This window comes from Pieris rapae, chromosome 1 (assembly GCF_905147795.1).
Source record: "Pieris rapae chromosome 1, ilPieRapa1.1, whole genome shotgun sequence".
NCBI classification, from domain to species: Eukaryota; Metazoa; Arthropoda; class Insecta; order Lepidoptera; family Pieridae; genus Pieris; species Pieris rapae.
This window is the reverse complement of record NC_059509.1, coordinates 6,304,740-6,331,006: the sequence shown is the minus strand read 5'-3', so window position 1 is coordinate 6,331,006 and position 26,267 is coordinate 6,304,740. Positions and strand designations below refer to the sequence as shown.

The following is a 26,267-nucleotide window of genomic DNA, read 5'->3' as shown; positions in this document are numbered from 1 at the left end:
GTTATAGATAAATTGCTGTGCTAAGTGCATAGTGCCTTGTAGGTTGCCAATATAGTGCCTAATATATTTTAGGAAGCATTGAATGATATATATGTTTAGTCACCCGTTAATGACTTGAATGTTTGTAAAGCTTATAAGCTAATACTTTAGAGGTCCTAATGTTTTTTATCACATACTCATTTACAAATACCCGACTTAGCAACTCCTATGATAGCTTTTCAATAAATCTGTAACATAGACAACTTCCCTCTTAAAGTGGAAAATCTACATTGAATATTTTGTTAATTGTATTATACTATAATATAATAACAGTGCTATCCTGTAAATGTATTTTAATATTTTTTTAAACTGTTCTAAAGGCTTAATATACCACCTGAAAATCAGAGATCTATGAAATGAAGTGTTCCCACCGTGAATCTATCAATGTTTATTTAAATATATTGAACTTTTCCCGAGTTACATTTTGGAAAAACATTTTTTTTTAATTTATCAAATTAGTTAAATTATTAGTATCAATCTTAGAAAAATTCTAAAATTATAAGTAAATAAAATAATTTTGAGAGCTTTCATATCAATTATTATTGTGGTTTTTACATTGTTAAATAATATTCATACTACACATTTTTAATGAGTTGAAATGACTGCATACTCCAAGAATATGTATTATTTATATTCTTTTTATTAAAGAAATCAATTTTAAAAATTACTAACATTTTTTTATTCACCCTAGTATGTTTTAATATGAAAATGTACAAATTGGACTTACAATTTTTACACAGAACTGAAATTAAAAAAAATATTGAAGGTTGTGACTAAGATTAAAAGTATATTATAACATTTATACTTAATTTTAAATTAATAGTATAACAGTAATTTCACCTTCAAAATTTTTTTTGCAGATGGTTTGTGAAGTTGGTCATGGTTAAGATATAATAAAACACTATGCACCATCCATGTAATTAATATAACTACATAGAAATTTACGCTTTTCTGCAGCTGTCTTAACTAAATTTGGATCTATAGTTACACCATCATTATTAATTACTGCCTCTTCCTTTAAGTAGTTACTACCTTCATGTAATAATACAAAGTTATGTAATACACATGCCGCACAAATCAATGTATGTATGGCATCTGTCTTGTTAATGTCAATAGAATTTAGTTTCATAAATCTATCCTTAAGTATCTCAAAGGCATGTCCAATATATGTGCTAGCTTTCCAGTGTATTTCATTGAATTTTGTTTCTTCACTTGTCAATGGAATATCACTTGTAAAGGGAGTAATCAAATTTTTTTTTAGCTTGTACTCTGAATTTCCCAATATGTGGTTATCAAAATCAATAAAATTTTTCATTTCATGAGCCAACTGGCTTTCTCTATATACCCTGTTCTTATGTGTATTTCCTAACTGTCCTATATGGATATCAAAAAACATTAGTGTCTCATCACATACTGCTTGTAAAAGTATGATTTCTGGTTTGCCCTTCTGATTACTTTTTGACCTGACTCGTAAGCGACAGGCATCTATGAAGCCAACACAATTAGGAAAGCCAAATCTACTATTTACTTTGATCCTAGTGACATGCTGTTCTTCCAAAGATGGCCAATTAATAAAATGGTATTTTTGTTCAGATAGCAATGTGGCAAGTTCATGAAATATATAGCTTACAGATGATTTGTGCATGCCAAATAATTCAGCAACATCACTATATGAAGAATCAGATGTGAGAAGCCATAAAAATATGTGAACTTTCTTGTCCAATGGTATAACTGATGAACAAGGTTTTATATATTCACGAAGGTGATTTATTAGGGCCTGTAAAGAGATGATGAAAAAATCAGTAGTGTCAGAGAAAAAAATGTTTAATAACTAGATTGTGAGCCAGACAGGATTTTTTTGTTGTTATAAAACCAACAAACCTATTGGTTAACTCATAATAATTATTAATACCCACATCCACGAATAATATTTTGCCTATGAACAAGTACAGTTAAATCAAAGAAATACTTCCAGAATAGAAGTGTAGTTAAAAAAGTAAATACATATTTACTTTTTTTAAATTTACTAAAAATACTAAAGATAATTGTTGTTTCTTTAATTTTTATTAACCAAAACCAATGCAAAAAATCAATCAAGTACAGGTAACAGTTAATTGTGAGAGTTTATAGATAGATCATAATCAAATACCTGTATAGTAGTCTTTTTCATCTTAAATTTTTCAGCATAATCTTCATCAGTATACTTTACTACAATATCTTCATAAAAGTTTTTACTGCTATAAGAAAGAGAACGCCTAACAAATTCTTTGGTTTCAGTCCTAATTATTTTATTAGCATCTTCTTTCATAATTATTTCATTTATACTAGAAATATTTTCGTTATTTTCATTAATAACATTGGCAGCAGCTACGATCAATCTATTTATGTTTGAGACATTATCATCCAGAAACAGCTCCATCAAAAGTTCTTTATCAAAATCCATATTTTTCTGTGTAAAGTTTTTAACTAATGCCCAAAAAATAGGTCAACAGACTATCGTACGAAATTAAACTAACGAATCTGAAATAATGAAATGGTATTATTGTTATACATTATTTTCAGTGTACAGACTACAGTGTAGTGTAGACACTGGACAGTCTACACACTACTCTGCACAGACTAAAGACATTTAAAGTACTCTACCTTTGCCTATAATTTTTTTAATGTTGATGATAACTTTACAAGGGAGAAACCCCGTGAAATAACATGGCTGATCAGACACATGCTTAATTTTTTTTTATAGAACAGAAAGCAAAGGGACTGGAGGCTCATCTGCTGTTAAGCGGTACCGCCCACATTGGACACATTAAATGCCAGCGGGCTCGCGAGTGCGTTGTAGGCCTTTTAAGAATTTATTAAGAGCCAATGAAAAAAATGCCTTAAAAACGCTCAGTTTATATTACAGAACAGGGGGCTAACGGGCAGGAGGCTCACCTGATGTTAAGTGATACCACCGCCCATGGATACTCTCAATGCCAGAGGGCTCGCGAGTGCGTTGCCGTTGGAATGTCGTCCATTCAGTTGTGGAAAGTCGTCAGCAGGACGTCGAGGTGATACCGGTAGAATTTCGAATTCTGCCTCGACGCCTCCTCTGAACACTCTTCATGGTCAAAGCGGTAGAAAATGCAGAGTGACCACATCTCTATGCAACGACGGGGATCAAGCCGCTCGGAGACGTATTGGTCATCGAAGATTCAAATCGTTGTTAAAGTCGTTGAATACGGTCAAGTGGAAGGACCTGGTACTCCTTCCAATGCTGCTGGAGTAACTCTGATGAGATCCGAAAATAAGAGAGAAAACAGAAATTATAGTTACGTCTATTCACACATACATCATATTATTCTTGTTAGCTTTTGGCGTATTGCACATCTTCAGCTATTAATAATTAAAGTATAGAACAGTCACATGAGCCAGGTCAGCAATAATTGTTCTATCTTATCATATACTTTTACATTTAAAATGTTGTTTTACAAAACTGCTTTCATAGATTTGATTATTTATCAGGGTTTGCCATAGCCATACGAGAATTTCGTAACTATTTACGTAAGTAGTACACAATAGTAGGGTATAATATAGTGTTACTTATAAAACATGTTGCGCTGGTACGAAATATGCATAGGTTCTGATTGTGTTATGTAATTAAATCTGTTCAGTTTATTATTTTATGTTAACCAATTACACAAATATTAATTGTTTCAAGTTTAAAACAATCATGTTCTTAACTAATACTTTATTTAATCAAGATAGAAGATACATTCCAATTTGCATGATTTTCTATATACATGTATAGATACAATAATCTATAGAAAAGTCAGACTTCAGTACACTGTTAAAGATAAATGCAATTTCTTAATCATAAAATCTATAAATATTGCCAATACAGTATGGCCCAAGATTATACAATTATGGCAGACAATTAGTAATTCACATAATTATTTAGCACATTATTATATTATTGCTTTGCATGATACATAATTTATTGGTATTATTGTGTTACATTTTCTGTTAATCTTTTTTCCATATCAATGTCAAATTGTTAGAAGGCATCTCTACTGTATCAATAAGAGAAACATGATTATTTTCAGCTAATTTTATCAAATCATTTATATCTCTAAGACCCCAAGATGGGTTTCTTGCTCTTAAAGATGTATCAAAGTCAACATTGCTCTGTGGTGTAATTATTCCATCTTTACTGTATGGGCCATAAGTAATCATTAGTGCCTCTGACTTTAAATATTTACCAGCGTTTTGGAATAAGCCTACAGTACATTCATAGGGGCTTATGTGTGTAAGATTTGCTGAGTACATATAATCTAACGATTCTTCTTTAAACCCATAGTTGGAGAAACTTTTCCTTATGTCTATTAACAATGGCTGTAAAATATTCTTAGTTGGGCAAGCTGAAGCATAGTAAGAAATACTACCAAATAAATTACTATCAACTTCACTAGGTTGAAATATGACATTAGGAAAATTTGGTGCAAAGTGTGCCAAATGTTGGCCAGATCCTGAAGCAACTTCCAAAAATAATTGATTTTCATCTTCATTATGATCAAAATCAGACACAATAAATCTCTTTAGAACTTGCAGTATAGGGTCTTGATTTCGAGTAGCTGCTGGATAAACAAGCTTTTCCCCAGTATATCTGTAATAGTTTTGTATATTTAAGTTTTTACATGTTAATTCACTACGTAATTTTATAGCGTAAAACTCAAATGATAGTAAGCCCTTACCCATCGTTTTCGTGGAAATTCGAAGAAAAATCTCTAGATTTAGACATAGTTTTCAATGCAGCCCAAAGACAGGGCTTTATTTTAAACACTCGCTGAAGAAAAATGTTTTCAATTTTAGTTAAACAGTTTTATACCTTGGTTTGCTTGTTTTTTTCAAAAAGTTGTAATACAACTTACGGAAGCATTAATGAAAGTATAGCAGGAGATAATTATAATATTTTCTAAAATTTATGAAAACACTTTGTTACCTAATACCTATACTTATATCATAACACAACAGCGTTAAATATTTTTAAATTATTAAAGCGCCAGCCCGCTAGCCGGCAGGAAACGATGAAAGGGTAGACTGTAATCTGTATTACTTTATTTCCCGATTAAGAATTTGACTTTTGGTATCCACAGGCCACTGGCCAAATAGAATATACTGAAATGTTGAGGCACAGACTAGAAGGCATATCTAGATTTATATTCCAAAAATATCTTTAACAAAAATGTGGCGTTGAAGCAAGTTTTGAAAATACATTATGCTATAAAAGCGTCCGATTATGCTGTAAAAGTTAGATAGTGTGTCTTATTTACGTTTAATATTATTACATTGAAAAAATCCCTTGCCGTGTTCCGTACGTCATTACGTACTGAGTTTTATGATATTGAACATAAGTCAGCTGTACAACTTGGAATCGAGCTGTAAGAGTCTAACATTTAATAAGCTGAATCAAGATTTTGTTCAAAGAAATATTGTGCCTTACAGAGTCGAAGGCTTTTTAATTATCAATTTAAATTCCATGTGCATTTCTATGTTTTTCAAATAAATCTGCTATTACAGCAAATAATTTATTTTTTATTTTGTTTAGAGAAGAAAATTTATAACTGTTTTAAATATCTCTTTTGATAAGGCGGTAGAAAATATATAAGACGATACCTACTAGGATCTGACCGAGAACCAGCAGTAGGTATAAATAGAAATTTTATCATATCGGGGAATGTACCCTCCACCAACAATAATTGTAAATATGTATGGTGAATGAAAATATATCAATAAATAACTTTCTTTTTTTTTAATGAATTTCATTTTGTTTCATGAAACTTTTATCAAACCTTCTGTTTTATGACCAGAAACCTTTTACAAACTTGCATTTTAATAAGAATACCCTCTAAAATACACCATACACCATTTAAATGATTAAAATCACCTATAAAAGGTCTCCTATTATAAAACATTTTGAATAAAATCCCTTATCTTTATATACCTACAGACTCATAGGAACATATATAGTAGCATTGTGGTTAAATCTATTGCATAAAAGGAATTAATAAAAACAATTTATTTTATACATATTTCTTTCTATTTTTAAATAATTTTATAACTAATTGAAAAATATCGACGTATGTTAGTAGTTTTGCTAGCTGATTGATAAGTACAATTATCAATGTCAATATTTGTACTATGACAAATTGGGATATAGATGTACCAATTTCAAGCCAGCTCCCAGTGTTTGTTACACAGTACAATAATAGCAAACCCATTATATTTGAGTATATCAGCACAATTATGTGGGTATATCCAATTGGTGCCTGTAACAATAAAAAATATACTAATATACATTAATATTATAACGATTTAATTTATTCCCTAACAAATGATTAAAAAAAATTAATAGTTTTATGCTTAAGACTAAGCATACCGTTTCCACCCAATTCTTATATCACAATACAAGAATTTCACAATTAATGGTTGGAGTGTCTCTTTTATGATGGTTTAAATAGTGCGACATGATTATAAAACTCGTATGCTAACTAAATGCTTATTAAGATGAATCATCAGCTATTAATACACAGTTAAGGTAATTTACACCACAGTTGTATTTATTACAACTAAAATGGGGTATTTATTACAACTCGAATTAGAAAGAAACGACATAAACTAAAAGTCCCATCTTTCTTAGGTCGCAATTCATATACAGACTACAGAGGTTAAACCACAATACTCTCAAAACAAAAAAAGTTAAGCAAACTCATTTCAGGGTCTTTAGACAACATCACTTTGCGACAGGCGTGATCTACTATTGCTAAAGGAATTTGTATATTGAATGTCACGTGATAAAACGTAAGCTTATGTCACTGTCATACAAATTTCTTTGACGGTAGTGGGTCACGCATGTCATAAGTGATTCTGTCTCAGAGTAACTGAGTACATACCTTAGTTAAGTTTTGTATAGCTCTAAAACAGCAAGCAACACTTAGCTGTGTCGACAGTGTCTTCATGACTATTAAACCAGTGATTAGGAATGGTTTGAAAGAAGTTGTAAAGCACAAAACCCATCTCACTTCATATGAATTTAACGAGTCTATGTTCCCTGTGCCAAAATATGACAAAACAATATATAATAACTGTATAAATTTAAGGAAATATGTTTTCTTAATAAGTTTCTTAAAATATACAGTTTTTGCGGCTTTATTTATTATCAAAGACATGGACCAGAAATGTTCGTATAAACATTCTGATTGTCCATTCCGTAGGTGAATCCATGATTTCACCTACGGAAAATTTTTACATTCAATTACAACCCATTTTTACTGAACTTTTATATCAATGAAGTGTAAGGTTTAGTAAGTTTTTTGTTTCAGATCCAAAACATTAAATCTTTAATGACATGATACCAAACCAGCGTAGTAAATAGACAAATCATTAATATGGAAAAGCTGTAACTGTAATTCTGATGAAATGTGAAATTTTGATAAAAAATTAAATTTTTGCCGAATAATACGAAATGTGTTATTTTTTTGTAAGTTTTTCTAGCTATCATTTTTCGAAGTCAACGAATATCTCTATTATCCTCTATATAAAAAAGATAGAATCTTAAAGAAAACTATTATATTACAAGCAATGTTCCGTGGTCTCACTCGCGTAGATGTACCAATCTCGTGGTAGTGGAAAGTCTACTATTAAACTAACGTCAAACTAAAGTCTACTATAGATAAATTTTTGTTATCATAAAAGTTTTACTTAACTTAGTTTTCTTAGTTTCTAATTACATAAATTCAGATTATTAGATAGCTACAGTACAGTACTATTGTCTATTAGTATAGATTAAAGCAGCTATTAAACTTTACTTGTTCAAGCGTTTCTTTGAGATTTGAATTCATACGTCTAATGATTGTTAGAATATATGTTATAAAGGATACGAAGAAGAAAGCTCTTCTAAAATCATCACTGCTAATACTCCTTTCGAACGATGTCAAATGCTTCAGCTTTCTTTTTTCATCTGAATCAAAATAGCAGTCTATAATCTGAAAATGCAATAAATAATATTAAGAAAATTCTCCTACATAAAGAAAATACACCAAACTTAAATCTAGTTTCCAGAGCTGTCAAACCATTTTTTCCATATGAAATTTGACACATTGCCATATTCTGATACTATCAAGATATTGACCTTTGACCCCAAGCTAGACGACGTGACTCAAAAATAATAAAGAAATATCTACAGGCCAAGACTAAACGGTTTTAGTGACACTGGATAATTAATAATAATGATATACGGTTTCGTTAAAGCACCTAGTCATTGTTTAGAAGCGCGGCATCCAAAATTAAAGTAGCTATGATGAGCTTTGAAACGAGATGGCACTATAGGAAAATAAGAATGTATCAATAGTCCCAGTTTTTCCTAAAACAGTTACACGAATCTAGCAAATTGTCAGACCTACCCAAATTAATTTATATTATCCTTAAATTAGTTACAGTAAATGGAGTAAAATATTCACACAATGGTACCCTAGAGATGGAAAGAGAAAAAGATGAAGACCACAAAAAACGGGACGACGACATTACACAAATCGCGGGAACAACATGGGGTAGAGTGGCCATAGAAAGACCAGAATGGAGAAGGTTGGAGGAGGCCTTTGCCACCTCGCAAACGGACACGCAAAAGTGAAACAAAAGAACAATCTACGAAAAATAAAGAAAATACTGTAATTCCGAAAAAAGGCTATTCTTCTTAAATTCGTTAAAAGAAACAGATGAATAATAATAATTATATAGCACAAAGCAAATATTAATAATGCCTTAAATTATTACTGATGTCCTAAAACATCAATCATACCTCTTTATTGCCGATATCAAGTAATTTAAACTCGATATACATCCAGCAAGTGATATTAAATATTAATGCGACGATAAAGAGTCCTTCATGCGCTACAGACATTAGCAAATAAAATATTATAGTTGACGAATGAATTCCTAGAATACGGTTATTCATTCTCCTTGTATACATCAGAGGTAATATCGGTAAAAGGGCTGAAACAAAATTAATTCAACATTTTATAAAAGATATGTTTTGTTAGATTCAGTGGAAGAAATAGTAACAAAAATGGATCGCCATTTTGTATCATCTTGTACTCTGGTACGAGATGTATGTCTGTATGAGAGAGTAAAAAAGAGAAGTCCTAAACGCAGTGAGATAATTAAACATTGATATGAGACGAGATTGTAGAAGTGGTGTATAATATATATTGATTTTCCGTATTTAACAGGTCAGTGCCGGATTAGGCCAGCGCAGGGCCTGTAACAATTTCTATCAAGGGGCCTTTTTCTAGTTACAAATTATTTTTGGATTGAATATCGGAAACTTAAGTGATATTAACACTTACAATACAGACATATTTAAGATATATTTAACAATGTTTGTAAAATACCTAATTAATTTTTACGATTAAACATAAGGAAATTGAGTTTTCGATTTTGTGAAATTAATATATTTTTATTACGGTTACGGGTTTTATTACGTTCGGAGCGCGGGGCACCTAAATTTGCGGGGCCCGTAGCATTTGCAACACTTTCTATGTGGGTAATCCGGCACCGGAACAGGTACTCTGTGACTTAAAACAATAGCGATTTCAACTTCATTGTGTATTTTATCGCGCGATCTTAAGTTCGCGATAAGCGCTATGGACATTGAGAGAATAATATCTAATCGCAAAAGTTACGCAGCAAGTTCTAATTCAAAATGTATACACATATTTATAATACTTACCACTAATAAACCAACAAACTGTTTGCAAAACCTGTGAAATGGGAGCGCCATGAGCAAATCTTTTTGATTGGATGTATATAATCTGAAGTGCCATAGTCAGCATGACCATGTGAACAATACTAAGTATCACATCTCGTATACCATGTTCGTTATCAGTATGAGGGCTAAATATAAACCATACGTGATACAATAGTACTAGTAGCCAAACAAATCCTCCCAGAAATCTGGAAATAAATGGTTTTAAGATTGTTTAGCCATCGATCGCGATCACTAAACAAAATGCTATAATTTATCTTTAATTTTAACTCCCTAATCCTAAGACTGACTGTGCCTACCTAAGTATCACTGGATTATTAAACACTTCAAAAAGTCCTACATTAAACTCATCTGGCAAAGTAAAATTTTCCCTTGGTAATATTAGGACTTATTATCATAATAATATGGTAATATAAGGATACTTACACTAGTTCAATAAATACATCCTTTCCTACAACAGGGCTAAATGAAAAAATACTCAATAATAAGCATCCAACGGGCCACGATAAATATAGTATTGGCTTTATATTACGTTTGAATCGGGAAAATGTTGGCCATAAACTTATTCCCAACAGTGGTATACTAAGAACCCATCTGTATGAAAATGAAAATCCCTAAAAATAAATAACATTACTCTATTTATAAGCTCAATTATTATATTAATAATAACACCAATTTATAATCATTTAAAAGTAATTTTCTCTAACATATTCAATTAAATATTTAACGAATTGAAAGAAGTAATATTTTTATATTTGTGGGTAATTTATTATACAACTGTGTGCTTTTGTAGGTAAACAATTTTTGCATTAGTTTGTTTTATATTAACAAAGTTACACAGGAGTAACTATAATATAACAAATATAGACTACAGAGGAAGTACTTTTTTACTCATTTTAGGAACCATCAATAGTAGTGGATGCAAGCAGTAGTAATTTTTTTCTAACTTACTATTGCAATTGATCCTAATGTATAGCATAGAACACCAATAATCAAGGTCCAGAAATTCCTCCTTTGAAAAAACATATTAAATGTTTGTATCCACAATTCAATGGGTGATAATGAATAATACCAAAGAAATATTGGCAGATTGAAGTATATATAATACTGTACTGGTAAACTTTGTGCTAAAAAAATATGCCTATTATTAAAACAATCAATAACATACATACCTTTTTCTATGGTAACAAAATCATAACGTCACCTTTAACTTTAACCATCTTTGTTTTATTTGGTTATGGGTATATAGTGAATATTACTTTATATTATGGAAAAAGTTACTTACCATAAATTATAATACTGGATAATATAGTTGAAAATATTGATAAACCTAAAATACTCTTATCTACAGTCTTATAGACATTAGCTGTCACTTGATATTTTTTATTTGAAACATCAATTTGCGAAAATACTGATTGTTCCATTAAAATCCTCAATAAGTATGTTATCCAACCTAGGAAGGACACTGTTATTGTAATCAACAATGGAGTTTGATAATAATTGTGATAATAAATTAATCCCGAAAGACTAAGGTTCATTATCTCTTCACTAAATATAATCAACTGTTCATACTCTTCATTTTTTAAAAGCATTTCTGTAAAATGTAATAATTCATCAACTTTTCGTCCATCCAGGGGTTTGTAAGGATTATATAAGATAGATAAGGCATTTGCTTCAACATCAAGCCTCTTTTGATTGTATTGTGAAAGGAGCTGTCTACTGTTACTATAGACTGCTTTAGCTTTATTTGATAATGTAAGATTCATCAAATTTGGTTTAAGTTGACCCTTAAAACCAAACATTATTTTAGTGAAATACATTATTTCAAGAAAGCAATATATAATTTTGTTAAACTAAAAAACTTTAACAGTGAGTAAACTAAATAAATAAATAATAAAACAAAATAAATAAACAAACACTTTGATGAGTAGGTGAACTTACAATAGAATTAACTGGAACTGGAATAGAGAGAAATGTAGCCATTAGTGGTGTCAAATCAGCTTGATTCAAATCAAATCTATGTTCATAAAATATTGAGTTAGTTTCTTGATCTATATTCTTCTCACCCTGAATTTCCTCCACTCCTGATCCCCATAGAACATAGGGTGTTTTAGTCTCATGCTCATACCCAGTGCCATGAGAACCTGGGACATAACATAATAATGATACTATAACAAATTACAATTACATTTTTTAGGAAAAGGAATCATCTTCAATTTTTGTGTATATATTATAAGCAAAATGGTCAAGCAATGTATTTTAAAAAAATATCCATACATTTTAAGTAATTCTTTTTACATACTTTAAATACATCTTGATAAAGAAAAATTTTACCCCAATCAGTCATTCCGTGATCAGCGGTCATAAGAAATGTGGTTCTTCCATCATTATTATAGAAATCTCTAAATAACCTTTCCATATCTTTAATTCCTTCATCAACATGTTTTAAAGTAGTCAAGAAGTTTCTGTAAATTATAAAAATTTATTAATTACAAAGTAAAGTTGAACTATATTATAGGTTTAGGAAATTTATGGTTCAAATCAAAATATCTTTATTCATTTAGGTAAACATGTACACTTATGAACGTCAAGAAAAACAAATTAAATTAATCGTAAATTTACATTTACCACCAGTTCGCAAGTCAAGGCGTAGAGCGGGTAAGAAGAACTGGCAAGAAACATTAATACAAATTGTTTGAACTGGAGCAAATCAATCCCAAGGATTAGGATCATTTAAGTATTCGTCACATTTATAAAAGGCTTTATTAATTAATTTACTTTTAACAAGGGCTTTGAATTTCTTTAGTGACAGTTCTCTAATTTCGCTTGGGAGTTTGTTGTAAAAACGAATACAATTTCCATATAAGGAGTGGTTTATCTTCTGGAGCCTGGTTGGTCGCACACTCAAATTAGTTCTATTACGCGTTTTATACTGGTGAAAGTCACCATTTGTTTTAAAATCGTTTTAGTTTTTTTGTTCATACAACAAGGCGTCAAGAATATATTGACCAGATAATGTCATAATATTTATATTGGTTGTGTCTTCACTTATAATAGGTACTTACTGAGTCTTTGGTTTGTGTGTATGACCAGCTGTATCGGTACCTAATAAATGCAGAAAAAATACTATCTTATTGCTATGCAGTTGTTCCATAAGTAGCTTGTTTTGTTTTGCATTTGTAAAAAAATTATTAACAGAAAGAAACACCCACTTATCTAAAAGGGTTGTATTTTTATCAGTACTATAAGCTTGGTCATAGGGATCAAACTTTTGTACAAAAATGTGGTCTTCTAGCTTTGGGTCCTTTGTAAATATATCCACAATATCATATGTACCCCAGCACCAGGTAAAAGAGCTTTGATTAAATACAGAATCAAAATCTACTGGGTTTTCTTTCCAGCCTTTAGCTACTGCTGAGGGATCTTCATAGAATCCAGCAATTATTGCTACATGGCCCGGCCTACTCTCGGTTGGTACTCTAGTATTTGAAATCCCCCATCGCCCTTTATTATTAGCAATTGATCTGTAATACATTTTCAGAAAATAAAAAATATCTATTTATATTAAAACAATATCATGATGAAAGACAATATCAAAATTTTACTCATTTTATGAAAGACAATATCAAAATTTTACTCACCTCAAATATGGCATTGTCGTATAGTTAAGAAAAGATTCCGCTCTTAAGCCATCAACCACAAATAAGACAAGCCTATCAGTGAGGGGTTCATGTGATGGGTGGTAAGGACTTACATTTTTAACAATAGGTGATTTAAAATAAATATCGAAAATTGAATAGAGAAATACGATATGTATAAAAATACCCAGCAAAAACATTGTTTTGAGGGATTATACAAACATTAAATTCCTGTCATGATTTACGAGTAAGATGCGTCCATCAGAAATCACAATACACTAAATAATAAATAAATTCGCTTGTATTTGAAACCGCAATAAAGATATAAAAAACCTACTTTTAAAAATTAAAAGAATAAAACCGTACAAATAAGAAATACAACCTCAAAACATAAATATTATTACTGCCATAGACTGAGAAATAATATATAGTGCAGTTTTTGCCCACAGGGCACAGACCAATTAAAGAGATATTAATGCAGACTACAATAACTACTCTTAAGCATCTACAACAAGGCGTTGTCATATGATTTTACTTTGACCAGCTGGAGAATACAATTTTACGTAGCTATAGGTAAAATACCGTAAAGCAATTAGCAAAGGTCAAAATTACTGTATCGTGGTAAGCAAAACGAATACCGAGATCCTATCTATAGTCGTGCAACATCAACAAAGTATGTACCGTATGCCACGGTGCTGCAGTATAGTAAGATGTCGACACATATTGAATAAATTTATGCGAAGTAAAAAGATAAAAATAAAAGAAATAAAAATTAATTGTTAGAGCTTTGATCAGACTTAAAGTAATCACTACTGATATCAGGTGCTGCTCCAGCAGAGAGTAAATCATATAATTCTTCTTCTTGGCATATTTTCAATTTATCGAGAACTTCATCACATGACATTCTTTCCTCTAAAATCTCGGGAACTTGTAGTTCTAACGTGGTATACAGTCTTCGGATTTGTCCTGCACTTAGCCAACCTCGATTACACGGATCAAAACTTTTGATTACTGCTTCTAGATGTCTGAAACCATTTATTTATATTAACAAAACATGTTTTTACATACAACCTATACACAAGATTATATTCATATTACCTGGCTTCATATAAAGCTGGAGCTGATCCATGTCCTGATCGAAACAACATGCAATCATCGATTAGCTTCTCCAAAAATACAACTGGTTTATTGGGAGCATGCGATATTAATTTAGTAAGCAAAAACCTTATGAGTTCTGGAATCCGACGTTCCCTTAAATATTTTTCTGTTCTTGATACTGTATTAAGCATATATTCCTTGCGTGCTGAAATCAGTTCATGTTCAGAGGGAGCGCCGGGTTCAAGGTAACATTTGCAAATAGGATACGAGGTAAACTCATTGTATTTTTCATATACACTTTCTTCTTCCATACTCTAACAAAGAGGTCAATATATTTATAATACAGATTTATATTCAAAATTTATCTCAAAGTAAATCTGTTTTTTTATATCAATCAATCAATTTTGGTATATTCTTATTAACCAAGAAAATACATCGAAACTTTTGTTTATATAAGTGTCAATGTCTTATATATAATAAAGGATTAAAAAGAAGTTGAAAATTTTTAGTTCTCCTATTCTAAGTTCAAAATTACACACATAGATATAATATCACCTGTTCACAAAATATGGTGTCGATTTATTATTTCCTTGTAGTCAAACAGTATAATTTTTAAATCTACGAATTTTTTGAAAACGTTGGAATTTGTTAGAAAACTGAGTCGAGGTAAGATGGTAATAATCATTTAGGGAACTTCGAAGTTTCTGAAAGCAAATTATCAAATATGCATACTAAAAGAAATTATTATCCGTTGTGATACGTTCTCATTTTCTTTACGATTATTATATTTAAGCAGTTACTGACCGGATACAGAGCCGCAGAGCGTCGTCAGTATATTGTCAATGCTCATATTCATACTTGAGTGTTTGACATTGATGTTTTAAAATTTAATTTTGTAACCGCTAACCGCTTTTCAAATTCGGTTTGTAGGTGCTACCGCCTGTTCATTGTTAGGAAAATGATTGTTTTTATAAAAAAAAATACTGTTTTCTTAACAACAGATATGTGATGTTTTTATTTGTTCATGTCATTCATTTTGTGGAGTGGTGATTTGTTAATGGACTATCGTAATTTAGTTTCGTTGGATTCGATATTAATGTGTGTTTATTTGTAAAAAGTTATTAATAATAATTAACAACAATCAAATATGGGTAAAGACCTTAACGACACCCTTATAGGGAAAATAGACGACGGTAAGTTATATCCTCTAGTCTGCTTTTAAAGATATGCGTATTAATTTTTCAACTGATATTAAAATATTTTAAATATTTAGTAAAACTTATAAATTGTGTATAATCATTATTTCAAGCAATCGATACTGATGTACGCAAAACTGCTCAGGAGATGGATACAATTCGGCAAAGAACAATTGCATATGAATATTTATGTCGCCTTGAAGAAGCGAAAACATGGATAGAGGCATGTATTAAAGAAACACTTCCTCCTGCAGTGGAATTTGAGGAATGTCTCAGAAATGGTGTATATTTGGCTAAGTTAGGCCACTTTATTGCTCCTGATGTGCTCCCTTTAAATAAAATTTATGACATTGATCAACGCAGATACAAGGTACCTACTTAATTTCTTAAAATTGTTAAACCTACCCAATATTGAGATATTCATTGAACATAATTAAATGACACATCAAAAATTATTTCAGGTATTTGGGCTTCAGTTTAAACATACTGATAATATTAATAAATTTTTACTAGTACTGAAGTTAACAGAACTGCCTGTGGTAAGAGATAGTTGTAAATTATCAATTTCATTTAAAACCAAACTTAATTTTAATGATTACAATAAATTTGCAGACTTTTCAACCAGAAACAACGGACATTTATGATAATAAAAATATGCCGAGGGTCATCTATTGCCTACATGCATTAAGTTCTCATTTGTTTAAATTAGGCAAGGCACCGCTGATTAATGATGTTTTTGGTAAAGCTGTCTTTACAGGTATGTTCATAACTTTAGCCAGATTAATAGTTAATTTCTCTGTTATTATTTTTAAATTTATTTTTGTTTTTAGATGAACAACTTGATTTGGTATCTAAAGACTTGCAAAAGTTTAAACATCCTCTGCCAGCATTTCAGAAAATAAGTGGACTTTTATCTAATAACAATAATGATGGTAGTATTATCTATAAAGCTCTTGTTGATCTCAATAATATTTTGGACTCTGAAAAACCTATAACAGCAGCTCTGTTAAACCCTCAACTCAAGCTAAAGCACATCCAAAATAAGTTGGTTGATGAATATAAAAATGTATTAAAAAATGCCAAGCAACAAAAAATGCAGGTTGCCCTTAATCATTCTTTAAATGATAGCTATGTCCCTGATGAATATAGTGAAATATTGACTTTAGTTGAGATACAGGGATACATAACAGCAACTAATTTTAAATTTGTATGGAATTCAGTATGTAAGGCATGTGAAAGGAATGATATCAACAGTTTACACAAAACATTTACTGAAGACTGGATTAAATTAAAAAATTACAATCCAGATAATCTTGATTTTTATTGCGATGTCATTAAAGAATTAACAGTAAACAGCAAAGATGTTGATGTTGAAAGTATAACAAATTGGCACAAAATATTTCAAAATATTATCAATGATGGCAACAGAAAATCACTTGAACATGTTGTACATAAAACGGCCATTGCAGATGTAAACAATGCTCTGGAGGAAGGAACAACTGATGATTTGTACAGATCATTGACAAATCCCCATTTAGGACTAAGATTTAAAATAAACAGGTTTGCCATGCCTCTTTTATATGAAGAGATGAGGCTAGAGAAGTGTGAATTAGAAAAGAATCTGAATGAAAGTGAAATCGCAGCATCTGTGTCATATTTGACAGCAATAGCGTCAATATCGGAAGCTTTAGAGAGGGGTGATGAAAATGCCGTATGGAATACATTGAACTCAAATCAGATACAACTAGAAATGTTGCGTTCTCATTGCCGACGCCGATACTTTTCAGCTTTAGTTTCAGCCCTTGAAGTAAAGTTTAGGGAGCAATGTGAATGTCCACTCTTAACTTTAGAAGATATTCGTGATACCATTGAAATGGTCAATGTTAAAGATGATGATAATGACGAATGTATGTATATTTCACTTCTAATAACTTTTTTATATAATATTCCTAAAACTGACTGTTTGCTTAAAAAACGTAATTTATACTATTTTTTCAGTGGTTCAGTTAGTAGATAGTATTAATAGGGCTGTCTCTGACGAGAATGTTGATGTATTAATTAATTTATTGAAAAATCCTGCTTTAAAACTAACACTACCTTTGCATAAAGAAGAATATCATCTCTATATGAGGACATTAAAGAAAAGACTCCTACTAAAAGAGGCCGAAAATCTATGGTTAGACGACATTATTAAAGCTATTGATGAAGTAAATGACGAATCAATTAAAGTAAAAGAATTCACTGAAGCTATTGTTGAATTCAATTCGTCTATATTAAGGAATGATGTAAACACGTTTTGGGAATTGTTAACTTGTCCTTTACTATGTAATTCAAGTTTGGTGGAGAACTCGTGTCGAGACATGTATTTCCAAATGTTTTCTAAAGCACTGAAGAAAAAAGGTCATAATATATGTCCATGGATAGTCTGTCATACAGATGCGGGGAATACTGTGTATATAGATATGGAATCATTTACTTATAGTTGGACGACACCAAAAGATTTCGTGCCTTATGCACGTTACTTGACTAAGAAAGAAATACTACACGTTGTTGAGAAAACAAACAAACACCATATAAACACATATAAACAGAAACATTTCGAAAAAACAGTAACAAAATTCCAAGCTCATTGTCGAGGATTCTTAATAAGGCAGAGAGTGAGAAGGCATCAGTACTTAAAAAATAATGTGGAAGCAATTATATACATACAGTCATGGTGGAGGAAAATTTTGGCCCGTCAAAAGTATGGTACACTTATAAAAATGAAGGCAATTGAGGCAAAACTAAAACAGGAGAGGAAGCTTAACCCCTTAGCTTGGTATAAAGTGCAGGTAAAATTAATAATAATTAACGATTATGTGCTACTGCTAGTTTTTTTTTTGCTAGTATTAGTAAGTAGTCAAAAATTGAAGTCATTAATTTAAGTAAAATCTAGATTTTTTACGAAAAACGAACCATTGTGATTAAACAATCAAAAATATCTTTATTCACATAGGTAAACAAGTATAAGTATATAGTACTTATGAACGTCAAAAAAATTAAATTAATTGTGAATTTACATTTACTGCCAGTTCTCAAATCAAGGGCATAAGAGGGCGATTGTCTATTTTATATATGAATATATAGATAAAACATCTTTATATATGAGTGGTTTACCTGTTATCTTGGTAATTAATATGTAAATATCATTTAAATTTTGCCGAATAAAATATATTACTTCTCATAGCCGCCAAGCCGGTTCTTTTTGCGCATAGACTACATTAGATGCCGACGAAAATGTACTTAGATAATTGTCTTTATCAAGAAAACAAAGAGGTAAGATGTTGGCTACTTTCACATCTCGATCGACAGGTTGCATGCGCTTCTATAGATTTTTTTATTTGTTTTAAATGGGAAAAAATATGTATTGAACTTCCAATAATATTTACAAAATAATAAAGAAAGGAAGTGGGTAATGTTAACATTAACACTAAGACGCAGATTTTATGTTTAGAAATGCACGTATATATTTTCTGCTCCATTTTAATAATTGGTCATTTAATAAAATTAATCATCTTATTCCCTTCAGAATAAAAATTATATTGATAAAACCTTTAACTATCTCCAGTCAGAAACGACAGTTTAATTATACCCATTTCGTAATAAATTAATTTTGTTTCAGGAGCAAAAAATAGTTAAAATTCAAGCCTTGTGGCGTGGCCGACGTGCGAGACAAGCGTATACCTCCTTATTCCACTCTGACAATCCTCCACTTAGGGTTGTCAAAAAGTTCATTCACATGCTCGATTTCACTACAGAAGACTACGACAGGGAAATCGAATTGCAAACCCTAAAATCAGAAGTCGTACATTCCATACGAAAAAATCAAGAATTATCAAAACAAATAGACGATATGGATCTAAAAATTGGTTTACTCGTTCAAAATCGTATCGCGTTACAAGAAGTTGCAGCACATGGGTTAAAACTGAATAATCTGGTTAAGCACACATCGATGACGAAGCTGGCTGTAAATAAAGATTCCAAAGGGACTTTAATGACTATTTCCTCGGCTGTTAAAGGCTTAAAGTCGTTAACCAAGGAAAGTAAGCGACTGTTAGATGGCTACCAACATCTATTTTACGAACTGCAGACAAATCCGACATATTTATCAAAACTTCTGTTTTGTATACCACAGAATAAGACGAATTCTTTTCTTCAGAATGTTGTGTTGAGCCTGTACAACTTTGGGGCGTATACGAGAGATGAATATTTACTGTTAAAATTATTTAGGTTTACATTAGAGGAGGAAATCAGTTGTAAAGTAGCGAAACCTTTTGATATTATAGCGTCGACACCCTTGGTACTTAAGATGGCTGTCAGTTTGTCCCGGCAACTGTCAGGGCTGAATAGTCTACAAACAATAATTGGGCCTTTAGTTGAGAAAATTATTAAAGATAGAGAGTTAAATATAGAGACGGGACCTATTGAGATTTATAAAGCATGGAGAAATGAGTCGGAAATGAAAACTGGTCAGATATCGTAAGTAAATTAGTATTCATCTAAATTGTAATGTTTAAAGGATTAATACATTCTTTATGTATATAATATGTGTGTATACACACTTATTTTCCTATAGGCAGAGGGCGTCCACAATGTATTACCATCGCGTGTTTATTACATTAAATCTGATTAAATTAATACTCTTTAGGAACTTAGTAATAGGACCTATGATATTGTTTTATTTGTTTAATATACATTAATGACTATTTTCTCCAAGATCAATATGTATAAACGAAGTACGCTTAGTAAGTATAGATTTGTTTGTATAAGTTATTTATTGGATTTATAGTTTTTTTATATATGTATATTGTAACTACGTTTAAATAAATCAATCATATATAAAACACAGTGGCGTTACTACCTATTAATCATATTTCTGCATCTATTTCGTGATCATTTGATTTTTCTAATGAGCATCGGTATTAGATTTTCTCACGATGTCTTCCTAGGTTTGCAGTCATAGGTGCACAGCCTGAGTCGAACCTACTACCAGGTTAGATAAGTTGTTGCGCGCTGAAGCCACTAGGCCAACATTGCTCCCCCGGTTAAAAAAAGCAATCCTACCTATAGTTATTTTTCAGGAAACTTCCATACACAGTTACACAAGAGGAAGCATTGACATACCCAGAAGTCAAAACTCGCTTAGAAAAAGCTTTGGCGCAATTAAAAAGTGTAGTTCTCATGTTCCTTGATAAAATAACTACGTCGACTGACTTACTACCATTTTGTATAACGTATATGGCGAGAGTATTACACCGATCGCTGACCACTAAGTTCCCGCATACGCCTGAAAAGGATATTTTAAAGGTATGTTTTTTGACCAACTACAAAAAAAAATATTGAAAATATAATTAAAATAAATTTCCTAACATATTTGCTTGTATAATTGTCCACAATAGTTTAGTCATATCGAGACGACGCTTTTCGATTGAAATGATACACATATATTCCAACTTGGGGTACAGTCCCATATTTCATTCAAATCGGTTCTATTGTTTGGTAGATAAATCCACGTATTTCTATATATTTATTTCTGTATATAATGTAGATAGGTAATTAGTTTTATACTTTTTAATTGACTATAGTCACTCATATAGTATGCCATGTGGCTCACTTGCGACTAGACAGAGACTTTCTATTGATTGATCCTTTTTTTATAATATGCCATTTTTTTAACCAGCCAGTGTTAAACTGAAATAAAAAAGATTCGTCATATTACATTAATTAGCATTATATTCGTATCAGCGGGATAATTATTGCTCGTATAGTATGTACAACAATTTGACAAACGGATATTAAAACATTCATATTATAAGTTAAATACTATATACATAAGGTTTAGATCTAGATGCTTCGTTGCTGACCACGACGCTTAGATATGAGCTGCCGACTAAACAGAGAGAAATACATACATTCGTGTATTTCAAAAGGATGACAAAATTAACGCTACAAACATTTATAACATTTATTTTATTTACCGTTTTATATTACAGGTTATAGGAAACTTAGTATATTATCAGTTTTTTAATGCTGCTATCGTGGCCCCTGATGCATTCCACATAATAAACATGTCGAATGGTAGCAGTCTTACTACGGATCAACGTAAAAATTTGGCTTCCATTGCCAAGATATTGCATTTTTCGGCGGCGAAAAAAGGGGTAAGGAAATTTTTATGTATTAATTATATCTTGAAAACAATTAAGAAATACATTTTGTAGATAATTTTCTGTATTAGTTTTTTTTATTCATTAAACTGTTTTATTAGTCACTGTTCCACACTTTAATAAATTTTGCTCCATGGTTATTATTATCACATTAAGAGTCAACCTCGCAAATTAGATTATCTTTTTTCTCGCCAAGATAAAAATGTAGCCTAGATTGCATAATCATCTATAAAAGAAATAGTTTAAATACAAGTTTTAAACATTTGTGGATTTTATTGCATATCCATCTCTATAACTCTTATATATATATATATATATATATATATATATATATATATATATATTTTTTTTTTTTTTTTATTTATCATTCCAAAGTCACACGAGGCTGAAGTGGCCGAATGTAAAATCGGGAATGATGTTTAATAAAAACAAAAAATTCTAGTTTGGTGAAGAATCAAGTCACCTCCGTTGCCTGAATCCGTTTATAGTGGATTGTCACGAGAAGATGAAGGAGCTATTTAGACGATGCTGTCGTGGACCAACCCTGGAGGAATACTTCGCAGTTGACGAATACACTGAAGCCACGCTCATACACCAACCGCATATTTATATTACTGTTCAGGTGAGAAAATGACTCTTTCGCTTACCGTCTTCATCATCTTATGATTATGTTTTTGGGTGGTTATTGACATTATATATATGCTTTGTCAAGTTTGGTAGAGGCGTACGGTATAGGTCTTATAATCAGTGGTAATTGCTACATCCTCCCTCGCGAGGGGGATGTTTAAACCCGTATGGGGTATGTGCCCCCTTCGGGTGGTGTGTGGGTTCGCACCCTGCTGATACAGGGCGGTACGGAGGCGGTTTATATAGCCCTTGGTGGGGGCTGCTTCGCGCGAGCAGGCATTGGCTCGACTCGCTGCGCGCAGCCTATGGGGTCAAACCCGGGGTGTAGGGTCAAGAAGTAATCTCAACTTGACCTATAGGTCTAATAAGATTTTTGGAGCCAAAAAGTCAATTATGCACGAGATATATATTTTTGCATCTGTTTTCATGATATTTATTAAGGGTGAGAAGATATATTAATAAGAGTATTCTATTTATAAATTCAAATTAATTATTGATTAGCAGATAATTGGATCTAGGGTCTTTTGGATTTTATTTAGGCGTCGAAGGCGGTTGAACTAGAAATGCTAAGATAATTATTAAATTGCAGTTTTTTCAGTACCTACACGTGTAAAAACACACTTTGACGTACTGTAGGCGTAATTCATTTCATAATTGTCATTAAACGTGATAGATTAATACTTTTTTTTAAACAAATTGGGAGATTCAATTCTAATTGCGAATTTGAATTTTAAATGCGAATTACTTTTCGCTTTGTCGTATATATTTCTTGTGATACGTGTATTTGCTTTTGCATTTGTAGATTTTTTTTTAATTATTATTACTTAATATACATTTTAAATAAACAGGAAATAGTGGACACTCACGCCCTTTTAATAGAGTATCAAGATGTGATTGCGCCGGATCCTGATGATCGACTTAACATATTACTTGACGACTTGGGAGAAGTGCCAAGTGTGGCACATCTTGCTTCTAGGGACCTTAATTCGGTAAGTTTTAACAATAAAATAAATTCAATAATTTTTTAAATTTAACCATTTTTTATTTATAAATTTTATAAATAAAATTATCAACACGAGACCATCGTCGAAACGGTATACTCGTTATCACTTAATTTTGCTTCTTAAAATATTTTATTACTAGTGTCCCGCGTTAGTTTGATCGCAGCGCAAATTTATATAACCTTCTTTATATAATCCTCCATGAAATGAACTATCAAACACAAATTTTTCAATTCGAACTCCCAAGTTCCTGAAGCCCGTTAACCAAAGACACTTTATCATGTTAGTCTAGATTTACAACAAGAGAGACAGAGACTATTCCCCATACACTAAACCGTAAAAAAAACTATATTCTTTTGACGTTTACTTCAAAACTACGATTGCCTGCTAAGACAAGTTCCGTTTTCAATTACAAACTTTGAACGATATGTTTAATAATAAGGTTCACGTGCAAAACCGCGCATACAATTTATTTCTTTCAGACGGCTGACACTGAAGAAAACGCTCGACTAGAAGTGTGTTTGGCTCTTGTTAATAAATTTCAAACTCCCGCTGACGATATGACGGATGTGAATAAGCTGTTTATCAAAACCAAGGAGCTTTGCGTCGCCATAATACCTTTTCTCAGTGGTGAGCAAAATTTATGAATATATTTTAGCATTAACCTTTCGTGTTTCCTTTTAAACATAAACTATGTAATAATACTTAAATCCATTTGTTTTATGTGTATTAAATCTGATAATGATTATCGAGTGGCATCGTTAAATTAGCAGAACCTAATAATCACAATATGTATTTCCAGGTGAACATCTTTTAGAAGCCATATGTATCGGAACTACAAAAGAACAACAAGAGAAATACAACGAGAAAGTACAAAGACGAATATATTCGGGCCAAGCGCGTGCCGATGAAGCGATGTCTTTAAGGGAACATATCGCTAAACTCAGACGCAATCTTCAAATGCTTGAAGATGAAGGCTATGTGACAAGGGAAGATGGTTATCAAGCGCTAATAACATCTATAGCTTTAGACCTTTGTAATAAAGGAAAGTATCGACAAGCACAGAGGCGCGCTCTAGCGACACTAACCCGAACTAAACAAAGTCTATCGGAGAAGACAAAGTACTATGAGGAGAAATGCAAGTCTTACGATCAGTATATTAAGTCATGTCTTGCTAATCTTCATGCTGGCAAAAGGTAATTTTTGAAACATTATTTTGTTTATATGATATTATATATTTAGGTAGTAAATTATGTTTGGTAAAATTTGTTCAGCTCTTAAAGACTGAAAAATAAATTCAATAACATTTTTAAACAATATCCTGCATTCAATAAGATGAAAAAAATTACCAAACTGTATGATATTTCTTAAAAACACAAAACATATTTGAATTAACCATTGCTTTTTAGGAGCGTTCACGCCTGTTTAAGATCCGGGAAAGATATAAAGAAATTAAAGTCGAAATTGACAGTGAAGTATTCCGGTGCAAAATTGTTAGAACGAGGTATACTTCTTGAAATAGATGGACTTTCGACGTCACAATTCAAAAATGTACAATTTGAAATCGCACCTACAAATCATAATGGCGTATTTACGATTAAAGGAAAGTTCATGGGTGTCGAAATGGAATCTGTCGATGTTGACATTCAGGATCTGTTGCAAAAACAGTATGAGGGTAGCGCGATTATGGACATGTTTGGAAAAGCAAAAATCAATGTTAACCTACTAATATTCTTATTGAACAGTAAATTTTATAAATGACCAGGAATAAAAATAACATTGCATTTGATTTTTATGTATTTAAGGGTAGTATAATTCAAGCATGTGTGCCGTACTACCCACACTTGTTGACTAATATTATAATGTATACAGTGGTATGTAGCAGATATCAGGACGTGCCCAAGAATATGTATGCGCTTTAACTCTTACTGCATACCAACTAATTTTACAAAATTGGGATGAGAATGTTAAACGAGTGACGCAAAACGCAACGCGATTGATTGTGATTGGTCGAACGGTCGAATGTATGATGTTGCGTGTACGCATTATGCACTTGATGAGGTTATTCACTTGACGCAGGCAATTTATATTTGCCATTTCAATAATGCATGTTTAAACAGACTTCCAAAAACCGGAAGGATGCCGACAATCGGACATGTAGGTATGTTTTATATGAATCAAATGACAAATGAAATTTTCAATGTGATAATGTTAATTAGATTTTATGTATTTTTAGATGTTAATTTACTTTTTATAGCAAGCCTTTTTTAATGTATTTTTAAATACGTAATCTCGACCGTATTTGTTTTAATAATTTTATTTTATTTATGCATTATTGTGGTTTTGATCATAAATTTAACAATGTACCTTTTTACACCAAAATATTATTATCTACTAAAATTACCTATTGTGATATATTGTAGTATATGATGAAATAAGTGATAAATTCTCGATTAATACATCAAGCTTAGTGATTGAATTTGAGAAAACTAATGTTTTATTACTTTTAATACTTTTGTCATTATTAAAGTATTAATAAAATCTTGTTTTAATTTTGTATTGGTTTAGTAATAACCACACATTTTATACTTTTTTTTAATAAATGAGGCTAATAATTTCTTTGTTTTTTTTCGAGGTGCTTCTTAGTTCTTGGTATTAAATGA

At 31.3% G+C, this 26,267-nt stretch overlaps 4 protein-coding genes across 6 annotated transcripts; 1 reads left to right on the top strand and 3 right to left on the bottom strand.

Moving 5' to 3' along the window:
* Positions 1-736: 736 nt before the first annotated feature.
* Positions 737-2,873, bottom strand: LOC110995843 (protein ANTAGONIST OF LIKE HETEROCHROMATIN PROTEIN 1). The gene is made up of 2 exons (XM_022263201.2): positions 2,189-2,873; positions 737-1,816 (listed from the first exon to the last, which is right to left on the bottom strand). The coding sequence occupies exons 1-2, from the start codon at positions 2,480-2,482 to the stop codon at positions 941-943; spliced, it is 1,170 nt and encodes a 389-aa protein (XP_022118893.2). The 5' UTR covers positions 2,483-2,873; the 3' UTR covers positions 737-940.
* Positions 2,874-4,035: 1,162 nt separating this feature from the next.
* Positions 4,036-5,123, bottom strand: LOC110995797 (methyltransferase-like 26). 2 transcript variants are annotated; one of them, XM_045629831.1, is made up of 3 exons: positions 5,028-5,123; positions 4,773-4,864; positions 4,036-4,684 (listed from the first exon to the last, which is right to left on the bottom strand). In XM_045629831.1, exons 2-3 carry the CDS (start codon positions 4,817-4,819, stop codon positions 4,045-4,047), a joined length of 687 nt encoding a protein of 228 aa, XP_045485787.1. In that variant the 5' UTR covers positions 4,820-4,864; positions 5,028-5,123; the 3' UTR covers positions 4,036-4,044. The 2 variants fall into 2 exon arrangements, with proteins under 2 accessions (XP_045485787.1, XP_022118818.2); XM_022263126.2 differs by having other exon boundaries at positions 4,950-5,117.
* A 963-nt stretch (positions 5,124-6,086) lies between these two features.
* LOC110995792 (GPI ethanolamine phosphate transferase 1) lies at positions 6,087-13,838 on the bottom strand. 2 transcript variants are annotated; one of them, XM_045634378.1, is made up of 12 exons: positions 13,483-13,838; positions 12,907-13,365; positions 12,176-12,306; positions 11,783-11,985; positions 11,127-11,628; positions 10,793-10,968; positions 10,268-10,455; positions 9,806-10,029; positions 8,876-9,069; positions 7,959-8,063; positions 6,972-7,163; positions 6,087-6,347 (listed from the first exon to the last, which is right to left on the bottom strand). In XM_045634378.1, exons 1-12 carry the CDS (start codon positions 13,677-13,679, stop codon positions 6,102-6,104), a joined length of 2,817 nt encoding a protein of 938 aa, XP_045490334.1. In that variant the 5' UTR covers positions 13,680-13,838; the 3' UTR covers positions 6,087-6,101. The 2 variants fall into 2 exon arrangements, with proteins under 2 accessions (XP_045490334.1, XP_045490335.1); XM_045634379.1 differs by lacking the exons at positions 9,806-10,029; positions 10,268-10,455; positions 10,793-10,968; ... (3 more) ...; positions 12,907-13,365; positions 13,483-13,838 and adding an exon at positions 9,155-9,255.
* A 1,658-nt stretch (positions 13,839-15,496) lies between these two features.
* LOC110995830 (ras GTPase-activating-like protein IQGAP1) lies at positions 15,497-26,213 on the top strand. The gene is made up of 14 exons (XM_022263186.2): positions 15,497-15,770; positions 15,887-16,143; positions 16,235-16,312; positions 16,386-16,530; positions 16,604-17,680; positions 17,772-18,604; positions 19,435-20,291; positions 20,894-21,119; positions 21,806-21,970; positions 22,419-22,598; positions 23,452-23,592; positions 24,087-24,234; positions 24,407-24,800; positions 25,014-26,213. Exons 1-14 carry the CDS (start codon positions 15,725-15,727, stop codon positions 25,363-25,365), a joined length of 4,899 nt encoding a protein of 1,632 aa, XP_022118878.2. The 5' UTR covers positions 15,497-15,724; the 3' UTR covers positions 25,366-26,213.
* Positions 26,214-26,267: the final 54 nt, after the last annotated feature.

Excerpts from the sequence above, each read along its gene's own strand:
- LOC110995843 (XM_022263201.2), bottom strand. The coding sequence starts at position 2,482 with ATGGATTTTGATAAAGAACTTTTGATGGAGCTGTTTCTGGATGATAAT. Across the intron at positions 1,817-2,188 it reads TGAAAAAGACTACTATACAG|GCCCTAATAAATCACCTTCG; the intron begins GTATTTGATTAT and ends ATCTCTTTACAG.
- LOC110995797 (XM_045629831.1), bottom strand. The coding sequence starts at position 4,819 with ATGTCTAAATCTAGAGATTTTTCTTCGAATTTCCACGAAAACGATGG. Across the intron at positions 4,685-4,772 it reads AATTTCCACGAAAACGATGG|ATATACTGGGGAAAAGCTTG; the intron begins GTAAGGGCTTAC and ends AAACTATTACAG.
- LOC110995792 (XM_045634378.1), bottom strand. The coding sequence starts at position 13,679 with ATGTTTTTGCTGGGTATTTTTATACATATCGTATTTCTCTATTCAATT. Across the intron at positions 12,307-12,906 it reads ACACACAAACCAAAGACTCA|AAACTTCTTGACTACTTTAA; the intron begins GTAAGTACCTAT and ends TATAATTTACAG. Across the intron at positions 8,064-8,875 it reads TTGATATCGGCAATAAAGAG|ATTATAGACTGCTATTTTGA; the intron begins GTATGATTGATG and ends TTGCATTTTCAG.
- LOC110995830 (XM_022263186.2), top strand. The coding sequence starts at position 15,725 with ATGGGTAAAGACCTTAACGACACCCTTATAGGGAAAATAGACGACG. Across the intron at positions 23,593-24,086 it reads CTTCTAGGGACCTTAATTCG|ACGGCTGACACTGAAGAAAA; the intron begins GTAAGTTTTAAC and ends TATTTCTTTCAG. Across the intron at positions 24,235-24,406 it reads CATAATACCTTTTCTCAGTG|GTGAACATCTTTTAGAAGCC; the intron begins GTGAGCAAAATT and ends ATGTATTTCCAG.